Source organism: Fukomys damarensis, unplaced genomic scaffold, assembly GCF_012274545.1.
Source record: "Fukomys damarensis isolate Sample0158 unplaced genomic scaffold, DMR_v1.0_HiC HiC_scaffold_12, whole genome shotgun sequence".
In the NCBI taxonomy this organism is placed as follows: domain Eukaryota; kingdom Metazoa; phylum Chordata; class Mammalia; order Rodentia; family Bathyergidae; genus Fukomys; species Fukomys damarensis.
This window is the reverse complement of record NW_022900924.1, coordinates 54,535,582-54,561,958: the sequence shown is the minus strand read 5'-3', so window position 1 is coordinate 54,561,958 and position 26,377 is coordinate 54,535,582. Positions and strand designations below refer to the sequence as shown.

General features: G+C 42.2%; 1 protein-coding gene across 1 annotated transcript in view; it reads right to left on the bottom strand.

Annotated features, from left to right (window-relative positions):
* The window catches only part of Smarcc1 (SWI/SNF related, matrix associated, actin dependent regulator of chromatin subfamily c member 1), a 130,090-nt gene that overhangs the window by 19,235 nt on the left and 84,478 nt on the right, over positions 1–26,377 (bottom strand). The window contains exons 22-25 of the mRNA XM_010624569.2: positions 13,579–13,634; positions 11,619–11,733; positions 10,783–10,937; positions 2,438–2,572 (exon numbers count right to left, since the gene is read on the bottom strand). Of these exons, the coding sequence (XP_010622871.1) occupies positions 2,438–2,572; positions 10,783–10,937; positions 11,619–11,733; positions 13,579–13,634 (461 nt within the window). The remainder of the gene's footprint in view (positions 1–2,437; positions 2,573–10,782; positions 10,938–11,618; positions 11,734–13,578; positions 13,635–26,377) is intronic.

Below are 26,377 nucleotides of genomic sequence, written 5' to 3'. Positions count from 1 at the left end.
AGTCTCCAACAATAACACTTGCTGGTATGGACCCACCCTTGCTGAGCCCTGCCTCCTCTCCAGAACCCAGCCTGCTCCGTGTGACTGAGATGACACAACAGCAAGTTCAGGTGACAAGAGCCATTGCGGCTTTCCTTTTGGGTGCCTTTTCACTCTCCTGCTCTTTGAATCATCTACTCAGAAACCATGTGGTAACAGATGCCTTCTGTTCTCAGTCACTGGGGTAACTTTTACAAACAAATAAGTAATTAATACAGTTGAGCTGCTGTTGATTAGGCAGGGCTAGGGGCTGTCCTGTACAAAGAACTTTTCTGCCATAACTGAAGCCCATACTAAATGCTGAAGAAAAGGCTAACTACCAAAGAATTCAAGCAGAGTAGCCTTGTATGGTGGGTACGTGGCATTTTCCCACTTTCAGTTGAGGTTATTTATTCAGAAACTATCTTGTAAAATATTTTGCATGTGCTGGTTAGAATTAGCCTAATTAAAAAAAAAAAAAAAAAAAAGAGAGAGAGACAAGGCCAGTTTTGGGAATGCTTATCTACACTCCCAGTTACCCAGAAAGGTAAGCTGTAAAGTCACTTGATGCCAGGGGTGTTTCATTTTGGAGAGACAGTCTTACCATGAAGTCCAGACTGGTCTTAAATTCACTACATAGTCCAGTCTGGCCTGGAACTCATAATCTTCCTGTTTCAGTCTCCCAAGTAGTGGGATTAAAGCCGGGGAGTTTGGGGCTGCAACGCCCAATGCATATCCAATTGGTCTCCAGATTAAGTGAAAATGGACTATGGTGAGTTACTGGACTGTTCTAGGAAAAGCAGGCCACAGGACTGGGTCGGATGGGGCACCATAAAACAGCGGAATAACGCAGTCATCTTAAAACAGCTGCTCTTATGGGATGATTTAGAAGAACCTAACAAGATTTCTTAGTCTTCTAACTCACAGCTCACCCTACCCCTAGAGAGGTCCCATGAGTAGAGAGTACCACCTGAGTCCAGGTTTCTTTTTCAGTGGCAGATATTCAATAATGTAAGGAAAGGTTAGGCTGATTTTCAAAGGATCTGGATAGGTTTTGCATGTGGGTTCCAAATTTTGACCCTTATTTTTGATCTGTTGTGGCAAGATGTCTAATTTGTCTTGGTCACTTGCTGTGCCCCAGACCCCTATGATCTAACTGCTGGACACAGCCTTTACTGTATCCAACAACTGGGATCTAGATGAGGATAAAAGGAGACGGACTGAGCGGGGGGGAGGCAAAATGATGGCTGTCATAACTGGCAATACTGTAAACATATCCAAGTAGTTCAAAGGAAAGCCCAAGGCAAATCAGGCAAATCGTTCTTGCTTTGAACACAAGGAAATGACACTGGGGATACAAGTACACCAAGCCACTGACTGGACCCTGCTGTGTCAGGCAGCCAACGTGCCTGACTTGTGGCATGGAAGCGCTGACCGTCCCTGCTCCTGGAGAGGGGAGAACCCTCACCTCCTGCTCTGCAGCAATCTGCAACACCCCTGTCCACAGATATCTCCATGTCCTGTAAAGAACCCTGGGTGATACTGGTTGTCACAGATAAAGCCAGCCCCACCTGAACTGCCTGAGGGAAAAAAGAGTACCAAAAAGAAGAAAACTATTTCTGTGAACTTGTGGAAGACATGGGGCTCCTATTCAAAATACATGACTCCAGTATTGCTCCAGGTTTTTTGTTCTTGTTTTTAAACTTTTTTCAACGTAGCCAGTGAGCTACAACATCACAAAGTTGTTAGATAACATAATCCCCCATACGTAAGGCCTACAGCTCCTTTCAGCCGAAGGCAGGTAAATGACGACAGAGGCTCCCACATTCTCAGCAGCCCAGAAAGCATTATGGGGATTTATGTTTCTCAGGGGGGAAATGAGGCAGGAGATTAGGGCGTGGCCAGCTGGCTGTGCAAGTGGGTGTGGCCTGCCAATCATGGAGATCTAGGACAAACCCAGTATCTGCTACCAAATCAAAGTACTACCTTCAATTCCTTGGCCTAGCCTTAAGTCAAGTGGGTTTCTGATAGGCTGACCTAGACCTGATGTCAGAATGGGGGATGAAAAAGATGGCAGTCATTGGCCTCGGGGCCATTGCAAGCTCCTTCAGTGGCCTGCTCTTTCCCTGCAGAGTATACTTCTTTTCCTACTTTAATTGGCCAGCACTCACTCTACAGAGCATTTCTTTTCTCACCTTTAATAAAATGTAAAACCTTGCTACCTTAAAAAAATAATAAATAGTTCCTTTTCTTTATAATCACTGGGTGATAATCCTTTGGAAAAGACAAGTCAGACAAAATAACAAAAGAGCTACAAAGACCCATGGAGTAGGCCACCATTTTGATTACCTAACTTGCCTTTCTGAAAGTGGCCATGGTTTAACTCTTAAAACAACAAAGTGGGATCCCCCTTACTTACAGCCTCTTTCTCTCTGTCCATGATAGTTTCAAGCTCCTCAAAGTGTCGAAGTTTGATCTCCAGTTTCTTCATTTGTGTCTCAACCAGCAGAGCTACCAGAGACTTGATCTTTCTCTCTTCCACAGCAGCCAGGTGCTAAGGGCGAAGGAAAATTCAAATTATTTAGGTAAATAATTGCTAATTCCTATTCAAAATGGAACTTATTAAGTCAAAATATACCTCAGATGCCCACTTTGTATGTTTCTATCAAACATTTCAGTTTAAAAAATGCCACCGCCCCTGAATTTCTGGTGATAACCGAACCTTTTCAGAGGACTGCAGGAAATCCTCCCACAGTAAACTCCTGTTAGGAACCTGAGGGAAGGCAGGTGAGCTAGGACTCTGCTGGGCCAAGAGGCGGACCAGGTAGCCACACCCTCACCTCCCACCCTTTATCATCCTTCACTCCCCTCCAACTTCCCCAACGCCCAGATGACACCCAGATCCAAGGCCTCTCTCTACTCTGTGGTGATCAGACTGAGTGTGAGAAGGACTAAACACAGCCTTACCCAGAGCTTGAGGAAGAGGCCCAGACCCACAAAAGTGAACACAGGAAAGCTGCCCTGCTCTTGCACAAGCCTGATGGTGAGTCCTACACAGGCCTTGTGTCTATCAAGCAGGACAAAGAAGGTGGCGTCACACTGTCTGTAAGTGGCCAGGGCCCTGATTACTTGCAAAGGTCAGTTTTGTGTGCTACAGACCCCACCTGGACCTTTCCAACCACTTCCAAAACCATTTTCACTGCCCTTCAGAACTTATGTGCCCCTCTGCTTGTACAAGCTATATAACAAACAGCACGGAGTGGTTACCATAATTACTGACCTATCACGTAGGAAGCATTTAATAGGAGCTTTTGGGAGCTAAACTAAGTTAAAACACTTATATGAGAACCTCACTTTTCTTTTTTTTAACAGTTCAAAGGGGGGAAATAAGAGTTTTATTTCACGTTATGATGACCCGTCTGGATGAAGATTCAGAAATGTAAACAGAAGGGAATGATGAGAAGGTTTCACAGCATTTATAATCAATCATGTTTGCTTCCCTAAACTACCATGAGCAATCTCAAGGACACCAAAAGTTTAAATAAATATCACATAATTATAAGCCTGTTAGGAGTATACTATAATAAAATTTATATTTTCTTTTCTTTTTTGGTACTGGGGATTGAACTTGGGTCCTTGTGCTTGCAAGGCAGGCAGCGGAACCACTGAGCAAAATCCCTGGCGCTAAAATTTATATTTTCAAATAATAAACATTCATGACACAAAACTGAAATGCTACAAAAAAAGGGTTCAAGTACAGAGAAAGTCATCTCATTTCTGCCAGCCAGCCTCAAGTAAACTTTTTTTTTTTTTTTTTTGGTACTGGGACTGAACTTGGGCCCTTGTGCTTGCGAGGCAGGTGGCAAAACCACTGAGCCAAATACCCCACCCACCAGTAACCTTTCCTTTGAGAGGAATAACACTAATTTGCAGGTAATTTTTATGAAAATTTGATCCCTTGAAACTTGATGGTACTGGAAAAAAATGTCTTTTCCTGGGATTTATGTAAGAATATGGAGCTATCCCCATGTATTACTAAATAATAAATCCCAAAATATGTGCTCTCAAAACATTAGATCACTGACAGGCACAGCGACACAACACTATAATCCCAGCACACAGGAAGCTGAAGCAGGACGATCATCATGGGTTTGAAGCTATCCTGGACTACACAGTGAGTTCAAGGCCATCCTGAACTACATAGTGAGAACCTGTCTCTAAAAACAATTTCAAAAAGTTTTCAAATTGAAAGGGTCATCAATGGAAATTTAAGAACACAAGACAAAGAAAAAAAATTCTATAAACTTCCAAACAGGCAATAAACGACAAAAAAGACAGGATACAAAAAATTTTGGACTGTATGAGATTCTTAAAAGCTAAACTAGGTTTTTTAGGACAATGGTAAAATGCTTTCCCATATCTGAGGGATAATGAATTTAAAAACAAAATTTCATAAGCTGGGCATGGTGGCGCACGCCTGTAATCCTAGCACTCGGGAGGCTGAGGCAGGAAGATCACTGTGAGTTCGAGACCAGCCTGGACTACATAGTGAGTTCCAGGTCAGTCTTAACTACATAGTGAGATCCTGTCTCAAAAAACAAAAAACAAACAAATAAACAAACAAAATTTCATGCAACTTAAATCAATTCAGAGTACAGAATAAAACATTGTCTGAAATAAAGGATTCCAAAAGTTTATGTTCTATACATGCTACTGCAGGATGTTCTAGTTCCTGTCCAGAAAACCAGAGACCATGAGGTCTAAAAAGTCACAGACTCAAGCTAAGAATGGACCTGTGAGCTCACAGAGGGTTCACAGCAGCAGGTCAAATGCAAACCAACACAGAACAAGACAGGTAAGAGGCTGATAACCAAAGCTGGGTGACAGGTACATAGATTCATTATTCTCTTCTGCCTATTTTTCACTATACAACAGCACTTCTATAAAGGATTTTAAAGGTGAGTTGGGATGGGTCAGCAAATGGTACCAGGACAACAGGACATCCAAGTACAAAAGAATGAATTCATATCCACATCTCACATAATAGACAAAAGTGAACTCAGTGGATCACAGATCCAAATTTAACACCTTACAACGGCTGGGCATGGTGATGCATGCCTGTAATCCAGCACTTGGGAGGCTGAAGCAGGAGAATCACCACAAATTTGAGGCCAACCTGAACTACAAAGTGAGACCCTGTCTTAAAATAAACAAGCGGGGTAGGGAGAGAAAAGACCTACCACTGAATTTATCCCTGATATTGGAAAGGAAAAACAAAGTCAAAATAAAACCTGAAGTCCTTGAGAAATTATGTGGAAATCATACAGGTGAGAGACTTGAATCCCAAACATATAAGGGTGTCTTACAATTCCTGTCGAAACTGACGGAAACCTGAAGGATTATAAACGTAAAGCTAGGAACCACCTCAGGACATCTGGTAAATTTTTAAGATGCACAGGGTAGGAGGTTAAGGAGGTAGTTTTAAGGAAGAACAGAAATTTCTGCAAACTCTGGGTTGTGACAATAAAGATTATCAAGCTCTCTCAATCCAAAGAGCTAGAAAGTTATGCCAGCAGAAGCGGGGTGCTCCAGGTGGAGGAGGCTGACCAAATCTGCCACCCAGTTATCTTCATTCATTATCCAGTTCTCCATTCCCTTCACCCCACAAGGGAAAGCTCAACCACGCTCCTTCACCTGGAGCATCAATATTTTATTATGAATCTGGCAATCAATAAAAACACATGCCCTAGATAGCACAAACACTGGACTTAGCCACAACGAATTTAAGAGAAAACCAGAAGCCAGCATAAAAGATAAAATTTACAATTGGAATCACAGAAGGACAGCACAGAAGATGACAATGGAAGGGTAATATATTCCAAAACAGAGAAACATCAGCTGGGAGTTCAACTTCAAAGAGGAGGGTAAAAAACAATAAAACAAAAAAGCAAAAAACCCCAGCTAAAACCACACTAATGTACAACATGGAGTAATAAAACAGAGACAGTAAGAGCGAGGAAGAGCGATGTCATTATTAATGAAGAGCGATGTCACTATTAATGACCGTATTCTGAAAGAAAATTAACTTCCTATATACATTTCATTCTCTTCCCACTAAAACACCCTCCCAAAAATAAAGGTGAAGTCAAGACCTTTCAAGAGAAACAAAATCTTGACCAGTTTTCCCCATCAAATGCTCCTCTTAATAATAGAGTTTAGATTCTAGTGAAGGAAAACACTGCCCGAAGCATGGAAAAAACTATAAAGCAAATTCCCAGATAAGAAAGCTTGTTCCAATGGAACGGAGAAAAGAACTGAGGCGCACAGGGCAGGGGAAAGTGATCTAAGTTTCCTGCATAATTTAGATAGTAAAAATAATTTGGATTAAGCTGAAATAATTTAAGAATGTATTAGCAAGAACACTGAAAGAATAAGAAAGTTATCTAATAAGATCACAACAGAAAAGAATAAAAAATGATGCTAGGGCCTGCAGCATATGCAGTTCAAATGGCACAGTGTATATATGAGAAGCCTCTGGGTTCAATCCTCACACCAAAAATTAATGACAAACTGGATTAATGAAGACTCTACTATTGAAAGCACAGGGAATGGACAAAAGCACACAGGACTGTTCTCTACTATTTTTGCAAATCACATAAACCCATAGTTTACTTCAAAACAAAAGTATAAATTTTAAAAACTGTCTAACTACCATGGAGTAGGTAAGAAGGAGCATCCTGGTTTGAAGACTAAGGTGTAAAGTGCAAGGGGTTTGATAACTGGCTGTTCACACACAAGTTCGTTTACTACCTCATACACTAATGGATTTACCTGATTCTGCAGAACAATGAAAGCCAACTGTAGCTAAGTTGAAAGGGTCTTTATTTTACATGTACTCACTCTCCTGGTCTTCTTTACACCATATACTCCCTGGCCGCAAAGCACAGAGGCTCACAGGTGAGGCCAGACTACTCACCTGGTGTAAACCCAAGTCTGGTTTGGAAAGGAAGCTGGCGCCTGTCTCCTCACCTATGAAGGGGAGAAATGGTCCCCACCCCAGGCTGTGCTGAGGACGCACAAAGCATCCCCGTTATGAGGGGAGAGGGGAGAAACGGTCCCCACCCCAGGCTGTGCTGAGGACACACAAAGCATCCCCGTTAGCGCCTGCACACAACAAGTGCCCAGCACCTGCTGCCCTTGGAGCCCTGCTGCCAGTGGACTGCTCTGGGCACTGGTCACCCTGACTCGGCGGTGCACTCCCTCTGCTGGTTCCAGCTCCATGGTCCTCACACCTCCAGCGCAGGGCATCTCTTTCCCAGACTCACCCTTCCACTGCCAGGCCCAGGAAGAAGGATGGCATGAGGTGGGGAGTACAAACGACACAAGAGGAGGCAGCCTGCTGCAGAGCCTAGGGTTCACCAGTGCCAAACGCTAGCGCCAGCAGTGAAGTGGTAAAGGCAGGGCTTCAGAGAGGAGGACAAGATGGCCAGCAGACTGTGGCCTTCTGACTGAGAAGGAAACTGGAGTGAGAAATTCAAGAAAAGACAAAACATAGTAAAACTGATTCTCTAAAGTATAAGGCCTGGGGCTGGAGATGTGGTCCAGAGGTAGAGCATAAACTGTAGGGCAGTTTGCGTATGGTAAGGATTTGTCTGCCCAGCTGGTATCACTACTCTGCAGTTTCTAGAAATTCTCCCTCCCAATCACCTGTGCACTACATCACCTCCAAGCGTTCTCCCCTCAATTTCTTCACATCATCATTACTGCACTCAGAAATCTAGACCCATCCAAATAAATACAATTTTAGGCCTAAATAAGAACTAAGAATGAATATATAGCAGTGGCTTCTGTCCTATGGAAAGTATATATGAAACATAGAAATCCTACAGCATTTTCAATTATACCACTTGAAATAAGGTGTAGAGAATATAAACTGAAAAAAAGAGCAACAAGTAGCAAATAGCCAAGAAAGCCACACATACCTGGCAAGATTTACAAACTGCTATGAATCACGACTGTTATGTGCCTTGCATTCGAACCCTTCATGAATGGGAGTGTAGTTACCCTTCCTGAGATTCATCACTGTCATGTAGTCCCCAGATCTGAAACCAGTGACCAACGTCCTTCAATGTTTCTCATAAATAACCACTCCTAAGGAACCTCATGTGGACCTCCAGCCTCTGCTTGACGCAACAGGCCATCAGGGGCCTCTGGGACATTTATTTTGCAAGCAAGATAAAGGGACATAGTTTGTGATAAGATAGCTTGTGCTGGCAAACCTTCTGTCTAGGTGTACTCCACGTCCCTTACCTATAAAGACATGACTCAAATGTACAGTGACAATTTTCCCAACCTAAGAAGGAGGTTCAGACATAAAGGAGCAAACTGTGATACATTTCTATGTTCTGGTCTAGAGCTAACGCCCAGTTCCTATGAATGTAAACCTAGTTTGTTACGTTGGGGTGTGTGGAAGAGCATGGGGAAATCTGTGAATGAATCTGAAGGAAACGTCTGGCTTAAGAAATGTGATCTCTGTTTTCCTGGAAGAACTGACTCTTCCTGTTGAACAGAAGAGAAGATGTTCTAGGGCTTCTTTACTGCAGCGAGAGTTCCGGGGCCTTCCTTCCCTCCAAGGCTGAACACCCAGATGGGAGGAACCAGAGCACCTGGCACCCTTCCTTCCTCTGGGTGCAACACAAAACTGAACACACTCTTCAAGGGCCTCTCCCATGGCAAGGATGGGAGAAGCAGAGAGAACACCAGTTATCTGTGCAGGAGCAAGATCCAGAGCCTCTAATTACCATTCCATGCCAGAGAGTGACAAACTCTTAACAGCCAATCTGTTTATAGATACAGAATAAAATGAGTCAGAGAAACTTGGACTGGCTAGATAAGTTACAGTAATTACTGTATCTAAGTGAATTCCTCACCCCCTGATCACCATGTAACACAAAGATGACTGCATGCTGTGATATGGGTCAAACCCAGCTGTCAATGGCACTCAGCAGGTCCCATGTGCAAAGCCACACAGCATGAGCATTACTTTCACAAATCACAGGAAAATACATCTTAAGAATCAGAATATAAACCTTCTGCTTATCAGGGATAAGAGTAGTTGATGAGAAGGGAGTGGAAATGCAGGTACCTGACCCCCAGCACAATGTCCGCTGGACATTCTTCTAGACTTTGTATGAGATAGTACAGGACCAGGCCAAATGATTCATCAAAATGGTTTCTATGCAGCAAAGAAGTAAAACAACTGCTGTGAGACTAAATCAGTGCGTAACAGACACATCTGTTCGCCCAAAGCTGCAAGTATTAACAGTTATGAGGCCCTAGGAAAATATCATGAGAAATTCATGAAATTTTAAAGTTGGCCACCAAGTTAATTCCTTCTCAGGCAATACAGAGTAAAGTCATAGCACAGTGTATCAAAGGTGTATGTAACAGGAAGGAGGAGTAAAAGAACCAAATTCTATGAAGGAAGTGTCCAAAGATTTTAGATGGAGAAAAGATGACCATGGATTCTGTACAGCAGAATGGCAAGAACAAACCAGTTCAGGAAGGACCAAAAACAAAACAAAACAAAAAAACCAGAAAGGCTAATAAAAGATATTTCTACTGGAGTAGAAAAAAAAATCTGAGAGTCAGACTGGTACCTACATCACCATTCATTTAAAGCAGGAGAACTTGTGGGGGGATGTTAGGAAAAAAGGATACTTTTAGTTAAACTAGGAAAAAACAAAACAAAACAGGCCAGAAGATCCTTAATACTGCAAAGTATGAAAATGTAGGACCAAGAGCTACTTTAATACCAGAGTACACTGGACTAAGCATCAAGACTCAGTATTACTGTGGCCTGGAAATGTCCTGGCCCAGACTGCATGCATTCAGGCCAGAAAGGTGAGCCTCAGAACAGTGGTCTCCTGGTTGGAAATGGTTCATCCACGGGTCTGCTATGAATCACACTCCACAAATTAAACACTTAAGGGAAGCAGTTCACATAGCTGAATGGTTTGAGGGAATTAAAGACCATGAAAGAACAATGGATCAAAAACAACTCAAGATAAAACGATTAGGAATGTTCTAGAAACTGGTAACCTAAACTAGAAGGAAAGTATTGAGGAGGAATGGAGGATGGGTAATGAGACTTTTAAAAACTTATTCATGTTTGGAATGCTTTAAAATGCTAAATTAACACGAAGCAGGAAAGTAACATTTTCTTGTCTTCTTAAATATGGTATGCAGCCGATACTTCACTATAAATAGAAAAAACCACCCTCAGAAAAGCTGGCAAATTCAAGACGAAAAAGAGCTATTTTAGGCTCCCTTTCTTCTTTCAGTCTGCAATATCAGGGTGAAGTATTTATACAAGGAAACAGATTTCTGTCTTAAAAATCATAAATATTTTAACCTGGTAGAAATTATTGGAACAATGGTTCAGGACAATTCCGCAAGCAAGTTAAAAGCAAAAAGACAACCAGTCCCTTAATGGGACTTCAAAGTCTGCCTTCCATCTATTCTGTGGTCTTCAGTAATCTAAACACACAATGAATGGAAGGAACAGTCAGTCACCCTTTAGCACCGGATCTCCTCTTTCCTCCTCCTCCTCCTCCTGTGCATTTTCTAACCTAGAAATGCCATTCACCAATAGTCAACTCCTGTTGGGAGCAAAGCTCTTTATAGGAAATGTTCCCAATTAGCTAAAAACAATAGAGCCATTCATGGCTTAAGAGAGCAGGGGAAGGGGGCTGTCCTGCAAACCTTGGCTTTGGTAGCAGCTGAAGCGAGAGCAGCTGCCGCGGCGGTGGCAACATTTCCTTCAGAAATCTCATGTTCTACTTTCTTCTTCGTGGTGTCATTTTCTCTTTCCTTACATGCATCAGTGAGTTCCTTGTTCTCTTCAGTCTCCTTTTCTTCTGGAAATACAGAAAGCTTTATTATTAGTGTCCCTGGTCTCAGTAACTATCTCCCCTCGCACCTCTGCCATATGATAAATGAGGACTGATCTTACAGGGAGATTTCAGCCCCTACTCCTTTTATGAGTGTTGCTGAATTGTTCCATGCATGTAAGTCTGCCTCTATATGGGCTTTATTTTGTTCAATGATAGCCTTTGTCTCCCCTTTATTTCTCTAGGCTCTGTGTGTATTTCCCTGAGATATAAAAAGATAAATTCAGAGAATAGAGCCTAAGACACACATATTTGTTCCTTAGTCAGTGGGATGCTCTGGGAATCCTAGAGTCTAGAGGAATTCAAGACACCAAGAACAAAGTATCCCGAGACAGGCTCAGTGGCAACGATTCACTGACACTGACACTAAAAGGGCAGGTTGGGGCAGGGAGACTTCATGGCGGAGAAGGCCCGTTCATCTCCACATACTACTGAATACAGAGACACAGCACAGACCCCAGAATCAGCACTGGTATCTAGCTGTTAAGTGAGGATGAAATATTTCTACAAACAAAATAAAATAAATGGGATGGGGGGTGTAGCTCAGTGCTCCTTGGGCTCAAACCCAGTACCAGAAAATCAAACATCCCTAGTCCATTTTTACAGTATCACATAAAAATTAAATTTAAAGCAGTTCATCCAAGTTACCTAATTTGATATCTTCACTAACTTCACTGTCCTGTTCCTTCTCGCTATTTTTTTCATTTTCTCCATCTTGTGCTTTATCACATTCATCCATTTCGTTTTCTCCTTTGTTGTCCGCCTAAACAGGGTTGAAAAAAAAAAAGGAAGTGAACAAAAACGTCATTTCAGGGGCTGGGGATTCAGCTCAGCGGTTCCTGAGCCTGCCTTACAAGCGCGAAAGGACTTGAGTTCAATCCCTGGTACAAAAAAAAAGTTATTTTAGGAGCTCAATTATCTTGTGATAACAGAAAGTTTCACTATGTTTTTTTTTTTTTTTTTTTTTTTTTTTTTTGGTACTGGGGATCAAGCTCAGGACCCTTGCACTTTTGGGGCAGTCTGTGGAAACACTGAGCTTAATCCCTCTGGCCCATGGTTTCACTATTTTTAACAAGAAGTGAAATAGCTGGGAGTGGTGGCACAAGCCAGTAGTCCTAGCACTCTGGGAGGCTGAGGCAGGAAGACTGAAAAATTCAAGCCCAGGCTGGGCAATTCAGTGACTTAGGAAACCATGGGGATGTAGCTCAATAGGTAGCTAAGTTCAAAGGCTCTGGTTCAATCCCCAGTTCCAAAAAAACAAAAAATCATCCTTCCACCCCCCAAATGGACTACAATGCCGGGAGTGTCAGTGCATGTCTATAATCCCACCACTTGGGAGGCCGAGACAGGAGGATCAGTGAACTCAAGGCCAACATGGGGAACATAGTGAGTTGAAGGCCAGTCTGAACTGCAAAGAGATCTTTTCTAAAATAGAAAGAAAGAAAGAAATATAGATAGATAGTTAGATAGCTAGATAGATAGATCAGTCTTAGAAAGGCTCTGTGGAGAACTGACAGAGAAATATTTTTTGGCCATCGCAACACTCGAATGTTCACAAGATCATATACCTCCAGAGCACATGGTTCCTGCTCAATCCAGGACCACTGGGTTAGGACAGCCAAGAAATGTCACGGAATTAGGCAGTACCATCTGGTACCATTTGCTGGTTTTTTGGGGGGGTACTAGAGATCGAACTTGGGACTTTGCTCTTGCAAGGCAAGTGGTGGCACCACTCAGCTAAATCCCCGGCCCTGCTGGTTTGAAAAATGCCTATAACCCGGGACAGTGGTTCCACAGCCTGCCTTGCAAGTATAAGTTTGATCCCCAGTACCAAAAAAAAAAAAAAGTAAATGAAATCATAAATGTAAAACTGAAGTATGGTATTTGGACACTGAAGAAACTGTAATCATTTTATTATTTCCCTCCTTCATCTTCTCTTCATATAATCAAGACTGTAAATGTCTGTTGGCATGTACTCACTCAAATCGTGACTGACTACTCATCACAGGCTGTGACCTTGAGGTCTCGAAGAGGTGCACGCGCTACCCTGCCTGGCCTACCTTATGTTTATGCCTTGTGTGAGCAGGGACTGGGCCAGGGACACACTGGTACTCTGAGGAGGATCCCGGCTTTAAGGTCTCCTCCCTCTGCAGATGAAATCTTGGATTCCTTAGCCTCTATTTCAGTCGTTTAACAGTTCTACCTGTTCTTTAAAACCTACTACAAATAGTGGCTTTTCATTAATTCTAGTCTAAATATTCCGCTCCTGATAGTTAACCCTTCTAAGGCAATCACTTAATAGTCTGTAATAATAAACAAGTAAGTACAAGATCTCAACCCTACAAGTCGATGTTCACAATAACCACGGCTTTTGTATTCACGTTCCCAACTGTGCTTGAAAGAGGTACAGAAGATAGGGTGGAATAAATCTTCAGCAAATAAATAAAAGGAAAATGTTCTGTGTCACGCTTTGTGAGAACTATGTCTTAAGCAACAAAAGCCGAGAGGCTGATAAAACTATTTACAGTCCCCTTTGTGCCACACATGTCCATTACACTCAGGAGACACACATGCCCTCCTGCTGTGAGGCAACTCAAATGGACTTTACCTTTTCAGGCTGCTGACCATCAGCGTCTGTTTCCATTTTTTCCTCTTCAGCTCCTTCTATAAGTAAAAGAGGAAGAACAATATTGGAAATGGTGAAAACTATGATAACACGTGGTAAGAGCATCTGAAGCACAATTATACACAGCATAACCGAGAACCTCAATAGTCACAGGGTGGGCAAAAAGAAGTCAGAAATCAGGGTTGGGGATATAGCTCAGCGGTACAGCACCTGCCTGGCAAACACAAGGCCCTGAGTTTGATTCCTGTAACCCCGCACAAAAAAAGAAGTCAGACACAAAAAGAATGCATATTTCATGCTAAAGTAGAAAAGAGGTGAAAGTCATCAACAGTGTTACAAATCAGGACAGCGGCTAACCCGAAGGAAAAGGCATGGTATACAGAAGGCAGGTTCAGTGTGGGGCAGCTTGGAGCGCTGCTAACGGTTCTGGATCAGATGGCTATTTACACAGAACTGTTTAACTTGTGGAAATGCACTAGGCTGTTCATGTAGGATATTCACTTTTGTGTCTACTGAAGTATGCTGGACACATGTATGTAGTCCTAGCACTTGAAAGGCTGAGGCAAGAGGATCGTCACAAGTTTGGGGACTGAGACTCTGTCTCAAAAAACAAAATACAGCTGGGCATGGTGGCACACGCCTGTAATCCCAGCACTCAGGAGGCTGAGGCACAAGGATCCCTGAGTTTGAGACCAGCCTGGGCTACATAGTGAAACCCTGTCAAAATAAATAAATAAATTAATTAATTAATTCGTTAATTAAAATAAAATACAAGTTAAAAAGAATCTTAGGGCCAGAGATGTAGCTCAGTGGTGCTGCATCTGCCTGGCAACTGCAAGGTCCTGATTTTGATCCCTGATAACGAAGGCTGGGGTGTGGGGAGCTTTTAAGAAGAAAACAAATCTGATATTATCTAACAGCCATTTAATGAGTGCCTATTTTGAATCACGTACTGGAGAAACACTGTTGAGCCTGATATCACTGAAATGCAAAAGCAGCAGAGTGGCAGAAAAGCAGACATGGCGCAGCGGTGAGCAAGCAGGGCCATGAGCATCCTGCAGAAGGACAGGCAGACTGCACGGAAGCTCGTGTTCACGCTGTGGAGTGGGGCGGGGCATGGGAGCAAACACCGAAGGGCTCCTGAGCACAAGGGTGCAGGGGAAACAAGCCAACAGGTGAGCAAAAAGAGAAAGTGAGAGGGGGCGTGTAGAGCCTGGATAGTAAGATGTGAACATACGAAGATGATTCTAGCATAAAGAACCCAAGGCCCACCACCTGAATAGTAACTGCAAGCTCACATGGAATATTTATCTATTTATTTGTACCCAGGACTGAACTTGGGACCTTGCACTTGCAAGGCAGGCAGTGGAGCCACTGAGCTAAATCCCCAGCCCCCACATGGAATATTTAAAAAAATACCAATCACAAGAATGTAGCTCAGCGATACCGCTCCTGCCTTGCAAGCACAAGGTCCTGAGTTTGATCTCCAGTTAAAAAAAAAAAAAAAAAACACAAATTAGGCCAGGTATAAAAAAAAAAAAAAAAAAAAAAAAAAAAAAAAAAAAACAAAAACTGCATAAAGATCAACCCCACTACAATGAAATTAGATATTTAAATGTAAACTTCTCTGAGCCAAGAAACTTAATTGTGGGGAACAACAGTGAAATTAGTACTTAAGGGCCAGGGATTTGCCTCAGTGGTTCTGCTGCCTGCCTCACAAGTGCAAGGGCCAGAGTTCGATCACCGGTACCAAAAAAGAAAGAAAGAAAAAGAAGTAATTAGTAAAGCGAATTTGTAAAACCACAGGGTCACATTAGAAAAGAAAAGATTAAAGTTATGAGCTACAGTAAGAAGGTAAAGTAACAACATACAAGGTGGAGAGAACAAAAAAGGATAGAAAACTAAGAAATGAAATAGATCCAGAGAAATAAATAGAACATCAATATATCTAAAAGATGGCTCTTTTCAAACAAATAATAAAACTGACGAAAGAGAAGAGAGGTGGTAAACATGAACCAGGTGAGGAAAGAAGGAAAAGTACACACGAGACTGTACATGGACATGGAGGTAGAACACACAGGCAATGGCCCACACTGTCTACCCAGCAGATCGGACGATGAGATTACAACCACACTACAAAACATTTCATAGGAGTAAAAATACACAGTTTCATGGATAAACCTTGAAAGCATACTAGTGAGCAGAAAACAAGCAAGCCTCAAAAGTTTAAAAATAACTCTAAAAATGAGCAAAACTACACTGTTTCAGTACACCTATGTTTGTATTAAAAAACACTTAAATATTTAGTATGATATTAAGCGGAGCATGGTGGTTGCACGTCAGTAATCCCACCACTCAGGAGGCTGAGGCAGGAGTATCACCGAGAAGTCAAAGCCAGCATGAACTACATGAGACCCTGTCTCAAACATATGAAGCAAACAAAGAATGATATTCAAAATTTATAATTCTTCTGGGAGTAGATAAGGGAGGAAAGAAATTGAAGTGACTGACCACGTTCTCGTTCTTAGCTCAGATGAACTACATGGACTACATATCTTGGCCTAGATACCAGTCCTTTAAGGATGGAAAGTTAGATGGGAGGAGAACCAAATGCTTGCATGATACACGGCTTTAATGAAAGAGTGTTATAAATAGATGACGATGCTCCTGAGAAGGAACAGAAACTTTAACAGGCACTGTCTCTTTTCCGTACCTCAGCTGGAGACTGCCAGCACGTGGCTTTCTTTCTTTTTCCTTTTTTTGCTTCCTGGTACCGGGTGTTGAACTCAGGACCTTGTGCATGCAAGGCAGGCGCAGTGCCACTGAGCTAAATCCCAGCCAGCACTTGCTTTCTGAAACAAACAGAAGCACACCTCTTCTACTCTGCTCATGTCCACATGTCTGTAAGGTAGAAGCACCTCAGAACTGCTCTGCACTCCTCTCCAGAGCTGACTTTTCTTCATTCCAGAATATGCCACCCACACATACTATTTTCCTTATTTCATTCCTGCTGCAAAGGACACCTCCTTTGCAGTCTTCCCCAACTTACTCAGGAGCAATTATAATTGTTTCCTGTGCGTGCTTCTACTTATAGCTGTATTTATTTACTTATCTTTCCCCAAACTGAATATTCTTCAAGGGTAGAGTTTGTACTGCAGAGACTCTAAGAGTGGCTGGGGTTATTCACAGGGACCCCAGAATACAACCAAATTTGTTGTTGTTTTTTTGAGACAGGGTCTCACCGTGTATTGAGATTGACCTGGAACTCACTATGTAGCCCAGGATGGCCTCAAACTCACAGCGATCCTCCTGCCTCTGCCTCTGCCTCCCGAGTGCTGGGATTATGGGCGTGCACCACCACACCTGGATAAAACCAAATTTTTATACTCAAAATACGGTGTAATTTGTCTTTTTGCTCTGTCTCTCAAGTGTGGAGTCTGGCTTTTCAGAGGACACGCGATGTACAATGAAGCTTCTGACCGGACACCTAAAGGAATGTGCTCTTGGGAATATTTTTAACAAGTTTTCATTGCTAAAACAGGACTTGCCAGTAGATGTGACTGACACAAACTGAAGCGTTTTGGGCTCCTCCCTATTTTCTAAGAGTACAAAGAATTGAGACCAAAGGTTTGCAAACTGCTGTTAGACTCAGTTCTGTCTTGTGAAGAAGAATGAGGTGCCTGACAGGAACTCTGACAACGATGGTTACCTGCACCGAAGCTGAGTGTGGCACGAAGCCAGCAAGTCCCAGCCCTCCTTGTGCTCCATGCCCTGGCCCTCGCCCAGCCCTGTGCCCACTCTTTCCCCTGTACTGCGGCCAACTGCTGCAGCTCCTCACCTGTGAATAACCTTCCCTTTCTGTTTCCCCACCTTTGTTCAGTGTCCTACAGCATGGAATACTTGCTTCCATTTGCTCATTAACATTCTCAACTTCCTTTCCAACATGCAGCTTACATCCCACTTGCTTTGTGAAGGCTTCCTTAGGCTGAAATTACAGGTACTATGTACATTACAGCGATTCCTACGCATAGTGCTCCTTGGCAGATTAATACTACACTTCATTATATCCCTCTAATGTTGGAATGATTTTAATATGAGTTGGCATTAAAAGTCTCATATACTTACTAGAGGTTAACGATCTTAAACGACATGTGCATCATTCACACACAGCAAGAGGTATACATCAAGTAAACAAGGTGCCTAACTTGCTAAAACAGCCCCCACTAGGTAGACAACTACATATTATATGCAATGTAATTAAGAACAGAGTAAAAAGTATTGTGGGGAGGCTGTGATACTGGTGATGGAACCCAAGGACTGTGCATTGAACTATATCCCAAGCTCATTTTAAATACTGAGGAAAGGTTTTACCAAGTGGCTAAGTTGTCCAGATTGGGTTTGAACTTGTGATCCTCCTGCCTCAGCCTCCCAATACAGGCATGCACCAACAATTTGCCTGCTATGGCAAATGTTTAAATAAAACAATAATATTACACAGTGAAATACACATTGCCATTAAATCCCCTCTAATCCCTCCCCTACTTTATACACAGTTTTTCCATCATTCTTGCTATTTTCTAAAGCAGATCTATAAATACTCTTTTGTGAGTGTCTTCAGATAAGCTGTGGCTGCCTTGATGTCCTGAATCCACTCAAACTGTTTATTCTTCATGAGCACTCTGACTTGGGAGAGTCAGAAGTCACACAGTGCCACATCAGGTGAACAAGGTGGATGAGGATGCACTATCGTGCCCCACGGGCCTGCCCTTCCAATGGATGGTAGTTGGCAGAAGCGTCTACTGTGGCTTCGATCACACCTTGTAAAGACATTCAGGAAAAAGGACCCCAGAACTGCTTAAGAAATTTGCAGAAATGATGTTGTGTTCAAATGTTGTGTTCAAAGCAAGAGGGAGTATTTTGCAGTAGATTAATGGCAGTATGTCTTCTATTATAATAATTTAAAAAAGTAAAATACACTTTTTTTCCAGGGACGGGGTGGTTCACACAGGGTCTTGCTACGCAGTTCAGGCTGCCTTGAACTACAGTGGTCCTTTTGCCTCAGCCTTCTGAGTGCTGTGACTAACGTGTGCATCACGATGTCCAGCTTAAAATAATTTTGATAAGGTCTTGTACAATGAAGGCTGATTTCTCCTTGAAGATATGAGTCATTAAATAATAACATAAACTTCCACTTCTTAGAGGTTAAATGTCCAATTAGAAGCTACGCCCCGTACCAAAAAAAAAAAAAAAAAAAAAAAAAAGCAACAGCAGCTAGAGTCAGAACTGTGAATCTCAACTTTAATGCCTTTGAAACAGATATAACAATAATAAAGAGAAGTGAGAAGGCCATTCCAAAGGATTTAAGTCTGATGCTCAAATACTGTCCCACTGTTTTCCTGGGTTCACTGGCCTAGTGTATTTTCACACATGGTGTTTCAGAAATACTTGACTTTAAAAATAATGTTATGGAAACCATCATGGTGAGCACAGTGAAGCTATTTATAAGCTATGAATAGTATCTGAGACAGGAATGCTAACAGGCACTTTTGGGCTTATGATCCTAGAAAAGTGCCCTTTTCAGTAATTTTTACTGTCAGGACATTCTTGATCTAATAATGGTTCTAACCTTCTTGAAAAGGAGAAATGAACAGCTGGGCTCTTGTACACACAGCAGTGACAACTGGCTAACAAACTCCCTAGAATCCTATATCCCACAGGCTCTTAAGTGGCTTAGTAGACTACCCACTAATTGACACAAAACAGTCTCCTCTGGTCATTCAATTAATGATTCAATTTTCCCAAAAGCACAATCAATTTCAACAAAACCACAATAATTAACTTATCTCTGAAATATCTCTAAACCAGAATTAAGATACAGAGAGCAAATATACTCAGGAGCAAAAGCAAAACAAAACAAAACAAAAAAACCAACAACAACAACAAAAAAAACCAAACAGTACTTCAGGAAGAACTGCCTGGTATGGTGGCGCCCACCTGTAATCTCAGCACTTGGGAGGCTGAGGTAGGAGGATTGCTGGGAGTGCCAGGACAGCCTGGCATACACAGTGGATACACAGTGATACACTGGGATACACAGTGAGTTCAAGGCAAGCTTAACTACATAATGAGACTCTGTGTGAAAAAACAAAACAAAATTCGGGAAGTACAACTGGGGTTAAAATAAAGTCTCTCACAGCTCATTCCAACTTTCATGATAGGAAAAAAATGTCCTAAAGAGAGGCAGACTTACTGCATTGATGGTTAATGTAGAAAAATGTCTTTATCCTTAGAAAGTGCAGTACGAAATAGGGTGCCTAAAATTATGTTGTCTACGACTCACTTCAAAATAACTCATCAAAAAAATCATTTATTTAGATAGCCAGATATTGGCCTGGGAATATAGCTCAGTGGTAGAGCACATTTCTCTATCATGCTCTAGACCTCGTTTCCATCCGCACAGTGCACGAGTACACACACACACACACACACACACACACACACTGCATACATATCTTTATGTGTTAAAACTGAACCAGGGAGCCAGGAACTGGTTCCCCGTCAGACTCGTGAGCTCAAGAGGCCACCCGAGTTTGATCCTCAGTAACAAAAATAAAAATAAAAACAAAAACAAAAACACAAAACAACAAAAAACTAAATCCAACTCAAGGGCATAAGAAATTTCACTATAATATACTATCAGAATTTCAGTACATTGGCTACAAATAAACAAGTTATCAGAAAGGTTACCCCCCAACCCCCAGGACAGGGATTGAACTCAGGACCGTGGGCATGTGAGGTAGGTGCAGTGCCATTTTTATTTAGCCTCCACATCAAGTAAAGAAAAATTTAATGAAGCTATGTGATAAAACCCTTGATGAAGACCCCACCCTGGCAGTGCTGGGGACAGAATCCAGGCCCTGCAGACGCTGGACAAGTGCTCTCCCCTAGGCCATGCTCTTAGCTCTTAATACAGCTGTTTAATAAACACTTTAGTGGCACAGTAAAATTTCCTTTGACATTCATATGTATTTTGTTAGTTATTTCAGTAATCAACCAGACAACTTCTCGACCACTGGTGGCAAACCTATGGCACACACACTGCAGTGGGCACGCAGAGCCCTCTGAGTTGGCATGTGAGCCAGGTCACCCAGCCAAGGTTCGACAAATGGGCAGCGTGCATACAACAGCAAGGATCACATTAACTGTGCAAAAGCCCGCCAAATGAAAACTTTTATCTTTCAATAAAAGGCTTTTACTGTTTTATCGCTGAAAGAGCTGTTACCATGTTTTAAAAAAATAAGACAAAAGATGTTCATGTATTAGCTGTTTTTCCTAAACTACAACTTCAGTATTCAGGCTTACTTGCAGTGCTGGCACTATGTAATAAATAAGTGGGTTTTGGATTGGGTTTTGGGCACTTTTCTCTGAAAGGTTCACTATCAGTGTTCTAGACAATGTCTAATTTCAAGGCAATAGTTAGAATGACACTTAAAAATACAGACTAGACCTTGATACTCCTTTGCTGAAAACCCTTCACTGGCAGCAGTTCACTTATGGCAAACATAATTCTACAATGACCCATCTAGGCCTGGTGGTGTGTATCTGCAATGCCAGCTCGAGAGGCTGAGACAGGAAGATCGCCATGAGCCTGGGACCAGCGTTTGCTGCATAAAGTTCAAGGCCAGCGTGAACTAAGCAAGGCTCCGTCTCAAAAAAACAAACTGAGGGCCAGGGATTTATTTCAGTGGTTCCGGCGCATGCCTTGCAAGCCAAGGACCCAAGTTCAATCCCTGGTACAACAAACAAACAAACAACAACAACAAAAAACTGGGTGTGGTGGCACAGGAGAAGCTGAGGCAGGACTACCACCTTGAGTTTGAAGCCAGCCTGGGCTACACAGCAAGACTCTGTCTCAAAAAAACAGAACAAGCACAGCCAACAGCAAAACTCTATGATGACCCACAGAAATCCATCATCTGGTGTAACTTCCCCTTCCCACCAGTCAAGGCGCTTAAAGAAGACCTCCTTACTGTTCCTCAACTATGCTCCTGCCCGACAGCATTAACACTGCCGCTCCACACCTCACACTATGCCCCAGCCCTCGCCGCTCTCTAACTCAGCTCACTCACTTAGGTTCAGTGTCATTTCCTCAGAGTCGGAGCTCATCATTGGAAACTGCAATTTCCTGTTCTTCACCCTTAACCTCCCCATCTCTGCTTTACTTTTTCCCATAGCTCTTAGAAATCACACTTTCTTTCTGGATGTTTAAACTTAACTTATACATTCAATTTTTATTTATTGCCTTAGAACTGCTCATCTTTCATGCATAAACTATAAAGTCCAAAAGAGTAGGGATTTTGGTCTGTTTTGTTCAACATCATCCTACCACCTGGAACACAAAGGAATAGTATCAGAATGCAATACACTTACAGTATTATTTACCCTTGTGAGTTAAAATGTGAAAGACTAGTTTAAGACCATTCTTCCATCCTAAAATGTGTCCCTGGCACAGGCCCATATACTATGATTCAGTAACCACATGGAATGAATTGTCATCATAGACTCAGCTGTGATGTGGGTTTTGTTAGCATTCAATGGCACATCAAAGGATGAAATACAGCCACACTCCTGCTGGGTGTATCTCCCTGTTTCCTCAACTCTTTGGAGGTCATAGGTGATCTAAGAGAAATATGAACTCTCCCTACACACTGTGAAGGGCCAGCACCTGTCCCCGACCTCTACAGGTCAGAAGGATTTGGGGCCTCTTCTATGTCTTTCCCCTAGTACATAAGACATTGCAGTGCTTTAGAGCTTTTTGGTCTTCAAATATTTTTTTTTCAATTAATGCAAACTATAGACACGCCGCATTTACTTCTCACAGCCTGCTTCAGGGACAAGACACGGAGTTTTGGGCTCAGAGAGATTTAGGTTCAAAATTTAGCTTGATACTCAATAGACTGATGTATCCTCCCAATACTTTAAGACTTTTACTTTTCTCTTTGATGGTTTTGCGGCTTGAACCCAGGTCCTACACAGTGTGCTACATCCCTAGTCCTTTACAATATTTTGGAGACAGGATCTGGTGTCACCGAAACTGAGCTTTCAACCTGTGGTTCTCCTACCTTATCATCTCAAGAGTACAGGGATCACAGCATGCACCACCATGCCTAGCTGGCTTTATAATTTAAAAATGCTACTTCCTCTAAAGTCTTCTGAAAAGGAAGTCAAGTGACGTATCAGAAAAACACACACACAGTATACAATGTAGGCTAAATGTAGGTATCTAGAATGAAATGTTGGTTTTCAAGTACATCTGAAGATTTAAAAATTTTTTTCATTTCTCTTGTTTATCTCATATTCTGCTGTATTTCAAGGTAAATAAAATATAGTGATACTTTTATTTAACTAAAAGGCCTTAAATGCCAATAATATTTTGTGAATATTTATAATAGTGTCTTTAAGACAAACAAAACAACCCATATATAAATGTAGAGGGATCAGATCCTGCTGAAAACCACAGTGAAAGCAGACTGAATGACGAAGTGCCTTCCCCTAGTAGCTTTGATCTGGAGGGGGCTTGCTGGTGTCCCACAGGCCGTGTGTGGAAACCTGGTCTCAGTGCAGTCATGGAAGAGAAGTGTGACCTTTAAGGGCTGAGGCCTAGCCATGAAATGGAAACACCTGAACGTCTACCTACTGACAGCAGAGAAAGAAAATGTGGTACATGTATATGACAGAGCCATAAAAAAGAAGAAAACCCTTTCATCATTAGTGACATGGGTGAAAGTGAAGGTAAGCACAGAAAGATAAGTCCTGTGTGATTTCAGTCATATTTTAAATATAAAAAGGTTAATCTCATAGAAGTGGAAAGGAGAATGGTGGTTCTAGAGGTGGGACAAATAGGGGGAAGAGAGAGATAGGAAGAGACTGGTTGATGGCTACTCAGTTTCATGGGAACAAGAAGATGTGCCATGCTACTGCATAGTTGGGCATTTGCACATTATAATTATGCAGTGTATATCTGAAAAGGCTAGGTTGATAAAAAAGCCAAAAAAAGTTTTGAATTTTAAAGAGAGGCAACTTTTCTGCATTTTTTTTTTTTTTTTTTTTTTTTTTTTGGTAGCAGGGATAGAACTCAGGACCTCGTGCTTGAGAGGCAGGTACCGTGACGGTGAGCTAAATCCCTGGCCCACACCATTATAATTTTAACTATACTTCCTATATGCATAGTAACAGGTATAACATTAATCATCACTACAAATACTAACATAACACCACCATCCCCAAGTACACTACCGTTCTGCTAAAAGTAAAATTCTTCATCAGTCTATGTCTAATCAGTGTTCTCCATAGGAAAGCATTATTCCACAGCAAAATTTTACTAAGACAAAGCAAATAACATTTGTTGTTCCTTAATTTATTCCACTAGCCCCAGCTTGATATAAATCACATTAACTATAAAAGACTAGCATTAGTTATAGGAACCTGATCAAAAAGCATTCAGAAATATTGTTATGGTGGCACCTTCTTTAGCCCTTATTACGAGAGCGCCTCAATTTTGTGTTGCGACTACTAAGTACACAGCACACATTTAGAAGAGGTTAAGTGACAGGCTACTCCCAGAGACCATGAATGAATGCTACTGTTCAGCCATCCAAACAGCAGCCCCTGAAATTTCAAATGCTTCCTGTAGCAGCCTGCTCTGAGCTTTGTACATTGAGAAAACCAGACATTCACTAATGAACTAGGGGAATACAGCCCACAAGGACCAAGCCTATGAGGTATTTGTGTCTTCTTCACTTTGAATTCCACTAAACTAGAAATGTCTAGGTTTGCAACCTGTCTCTTAGCCACTAATGCTCTATGGTAGCATCCTTCAAAGCCATTTTTAAAATTGTACACATAAAAAACCATGTCCCTCACTTTGAAAAGCAAAATACAGAAAGTTCACTGAATGCATAAGGTTTTGCCAAGCTTTTTCAGTCGCACAACTGCAGGGAACCAAAACACCCTATATTTAAACCCAAAACACACAAAGGAAGTTGAGGAAAGTAAAAACCATGCACTCATTAGGCCCAGGTTCTCCCGCCTAAGCCAGGCACTGCCTCGTGATGCAGAATTGACAAAAAGAGAGATGTGGCTTGGCCTACTAATTTTAGTCTAAATGTAAAAAAAAGAAAAATGAGTGAATTTTCAAACAAATAAATGAGTGACCTTGCTTATTTTTCTTTTTCAAATCAGAGCCTTCCAAATTCTGAATGTAGTCCATGTTAGGAAGCTTTGGCACAGTTGGCATAGTAATTTTAATTGGGGTGCTCGCTTCTGGAATGATACACAAAGATTAGCATGGTCCCTACGCAGGGAGGACACACAAATTTGTGCAACGTTCCACATTTCTGACATGCGATGAAGAGGTGGAGATCTTAGAAGAAGCGAACCAGAACCTTACTGTGTTCTCTGGCCTCAAGTCTGGCCTACAGCACCTTCTGAAGCCCCTGGAGAGCAAGAGCGCAGGCTCAGAAGTGGCCGGGGACAGGTCGCAGAAGCTCAGGTGCTATCAAGCTATGAACAGCTACGAGGTGGGGCTCCCCACCCAGTTCTCGGGCCTGGGCTGGATCATGCAGTGCTTCCAGATCCACAGCTCTACAGGCCGCCATAGCCCACCTGCAGCTCAGAGTCTACAGCAACAAGACTGTGCACTTCGAAGTAAGAGGGTTTGCCATACGTGCAGGAGGTTCTACCTGTGCCCAGCCGCCCTGGGCCTCTGGAGCTTCACTTGCAGCCAGCACTACTCGGAGGTGGAGGTGGGCACCAAGCCCAAGTGGGCGCTGGCTGGGTGCCTACCCCGCACCTGGCACAATGAGCTGACCACGTGCCACGGCTTCTGGGCCCTCGGGCACTGCATGGAGAGCAGCTACTTTGCCTTCAGCCCCCAGAAACCCCAGATCATATCAAAAGTGAGGACAAGCAAGATCAGAGTCCTCCTTGACTATGAGCTGAGTGACATTTCTTTCTACAATGTGAATGGTGGGGCCTTGCTCTACACTTTCCATCACGGTTCCACCAAAACCATCTGGCCTTCTGTACTGGAAGAGAACCTGAGCCTCTTAAAACTGGTCAGAATCAGATGATGAAACAAAGAACCTGTTAATCATTGTGATTTAGTCTTCAGGACCAAACAAACTTGATCTCCTTTCCAGAAGTTTTGTTGTTTCACCACACAATCCATGGAAAACAGTAAGAGGATTTTTGGTTGACAGAGGCTATGAGGGATGTACAGGCAGAGCACACCAGATCTTTAAGGCCGTGAAGCTGTTCTGTATAATAATGTATCTGTAACACATGTTATGCATTTGTCAAAACCAACAGAATGTGCAATACCCAGAGTGAATTCCAAGGTAAACTGGAAGCCGGTCGATAACAATGTGTCAACACAGTTGACTGTAACAAATTTACCATTATCAATCACTCTGTACAGACTACTCAATTACCCTACGAAACTAAAAGTTCTCTAAAAAATAAGTCTATTAAAATGGGTCAGGGTCTGAAAAAGAAACGTTTCAAGGAAGATAATCACAAAAAGATCCTGCTTCAAACCAAGGGATGGCTTTTAAAAGAGAAAAAGGAAAAGCAAGTGTTGTTAAAAATATGAAAAATCAGAAATTTTATACATTACTCGGGGAACATAAGATGGTGCAGTCATTGTGTAAAACAATTTGGTAGTTTCTTAAGAAATAATTTGAGGGCCGGGGATTTAGCTCAGTGGTTTGGTGGCCTGCCT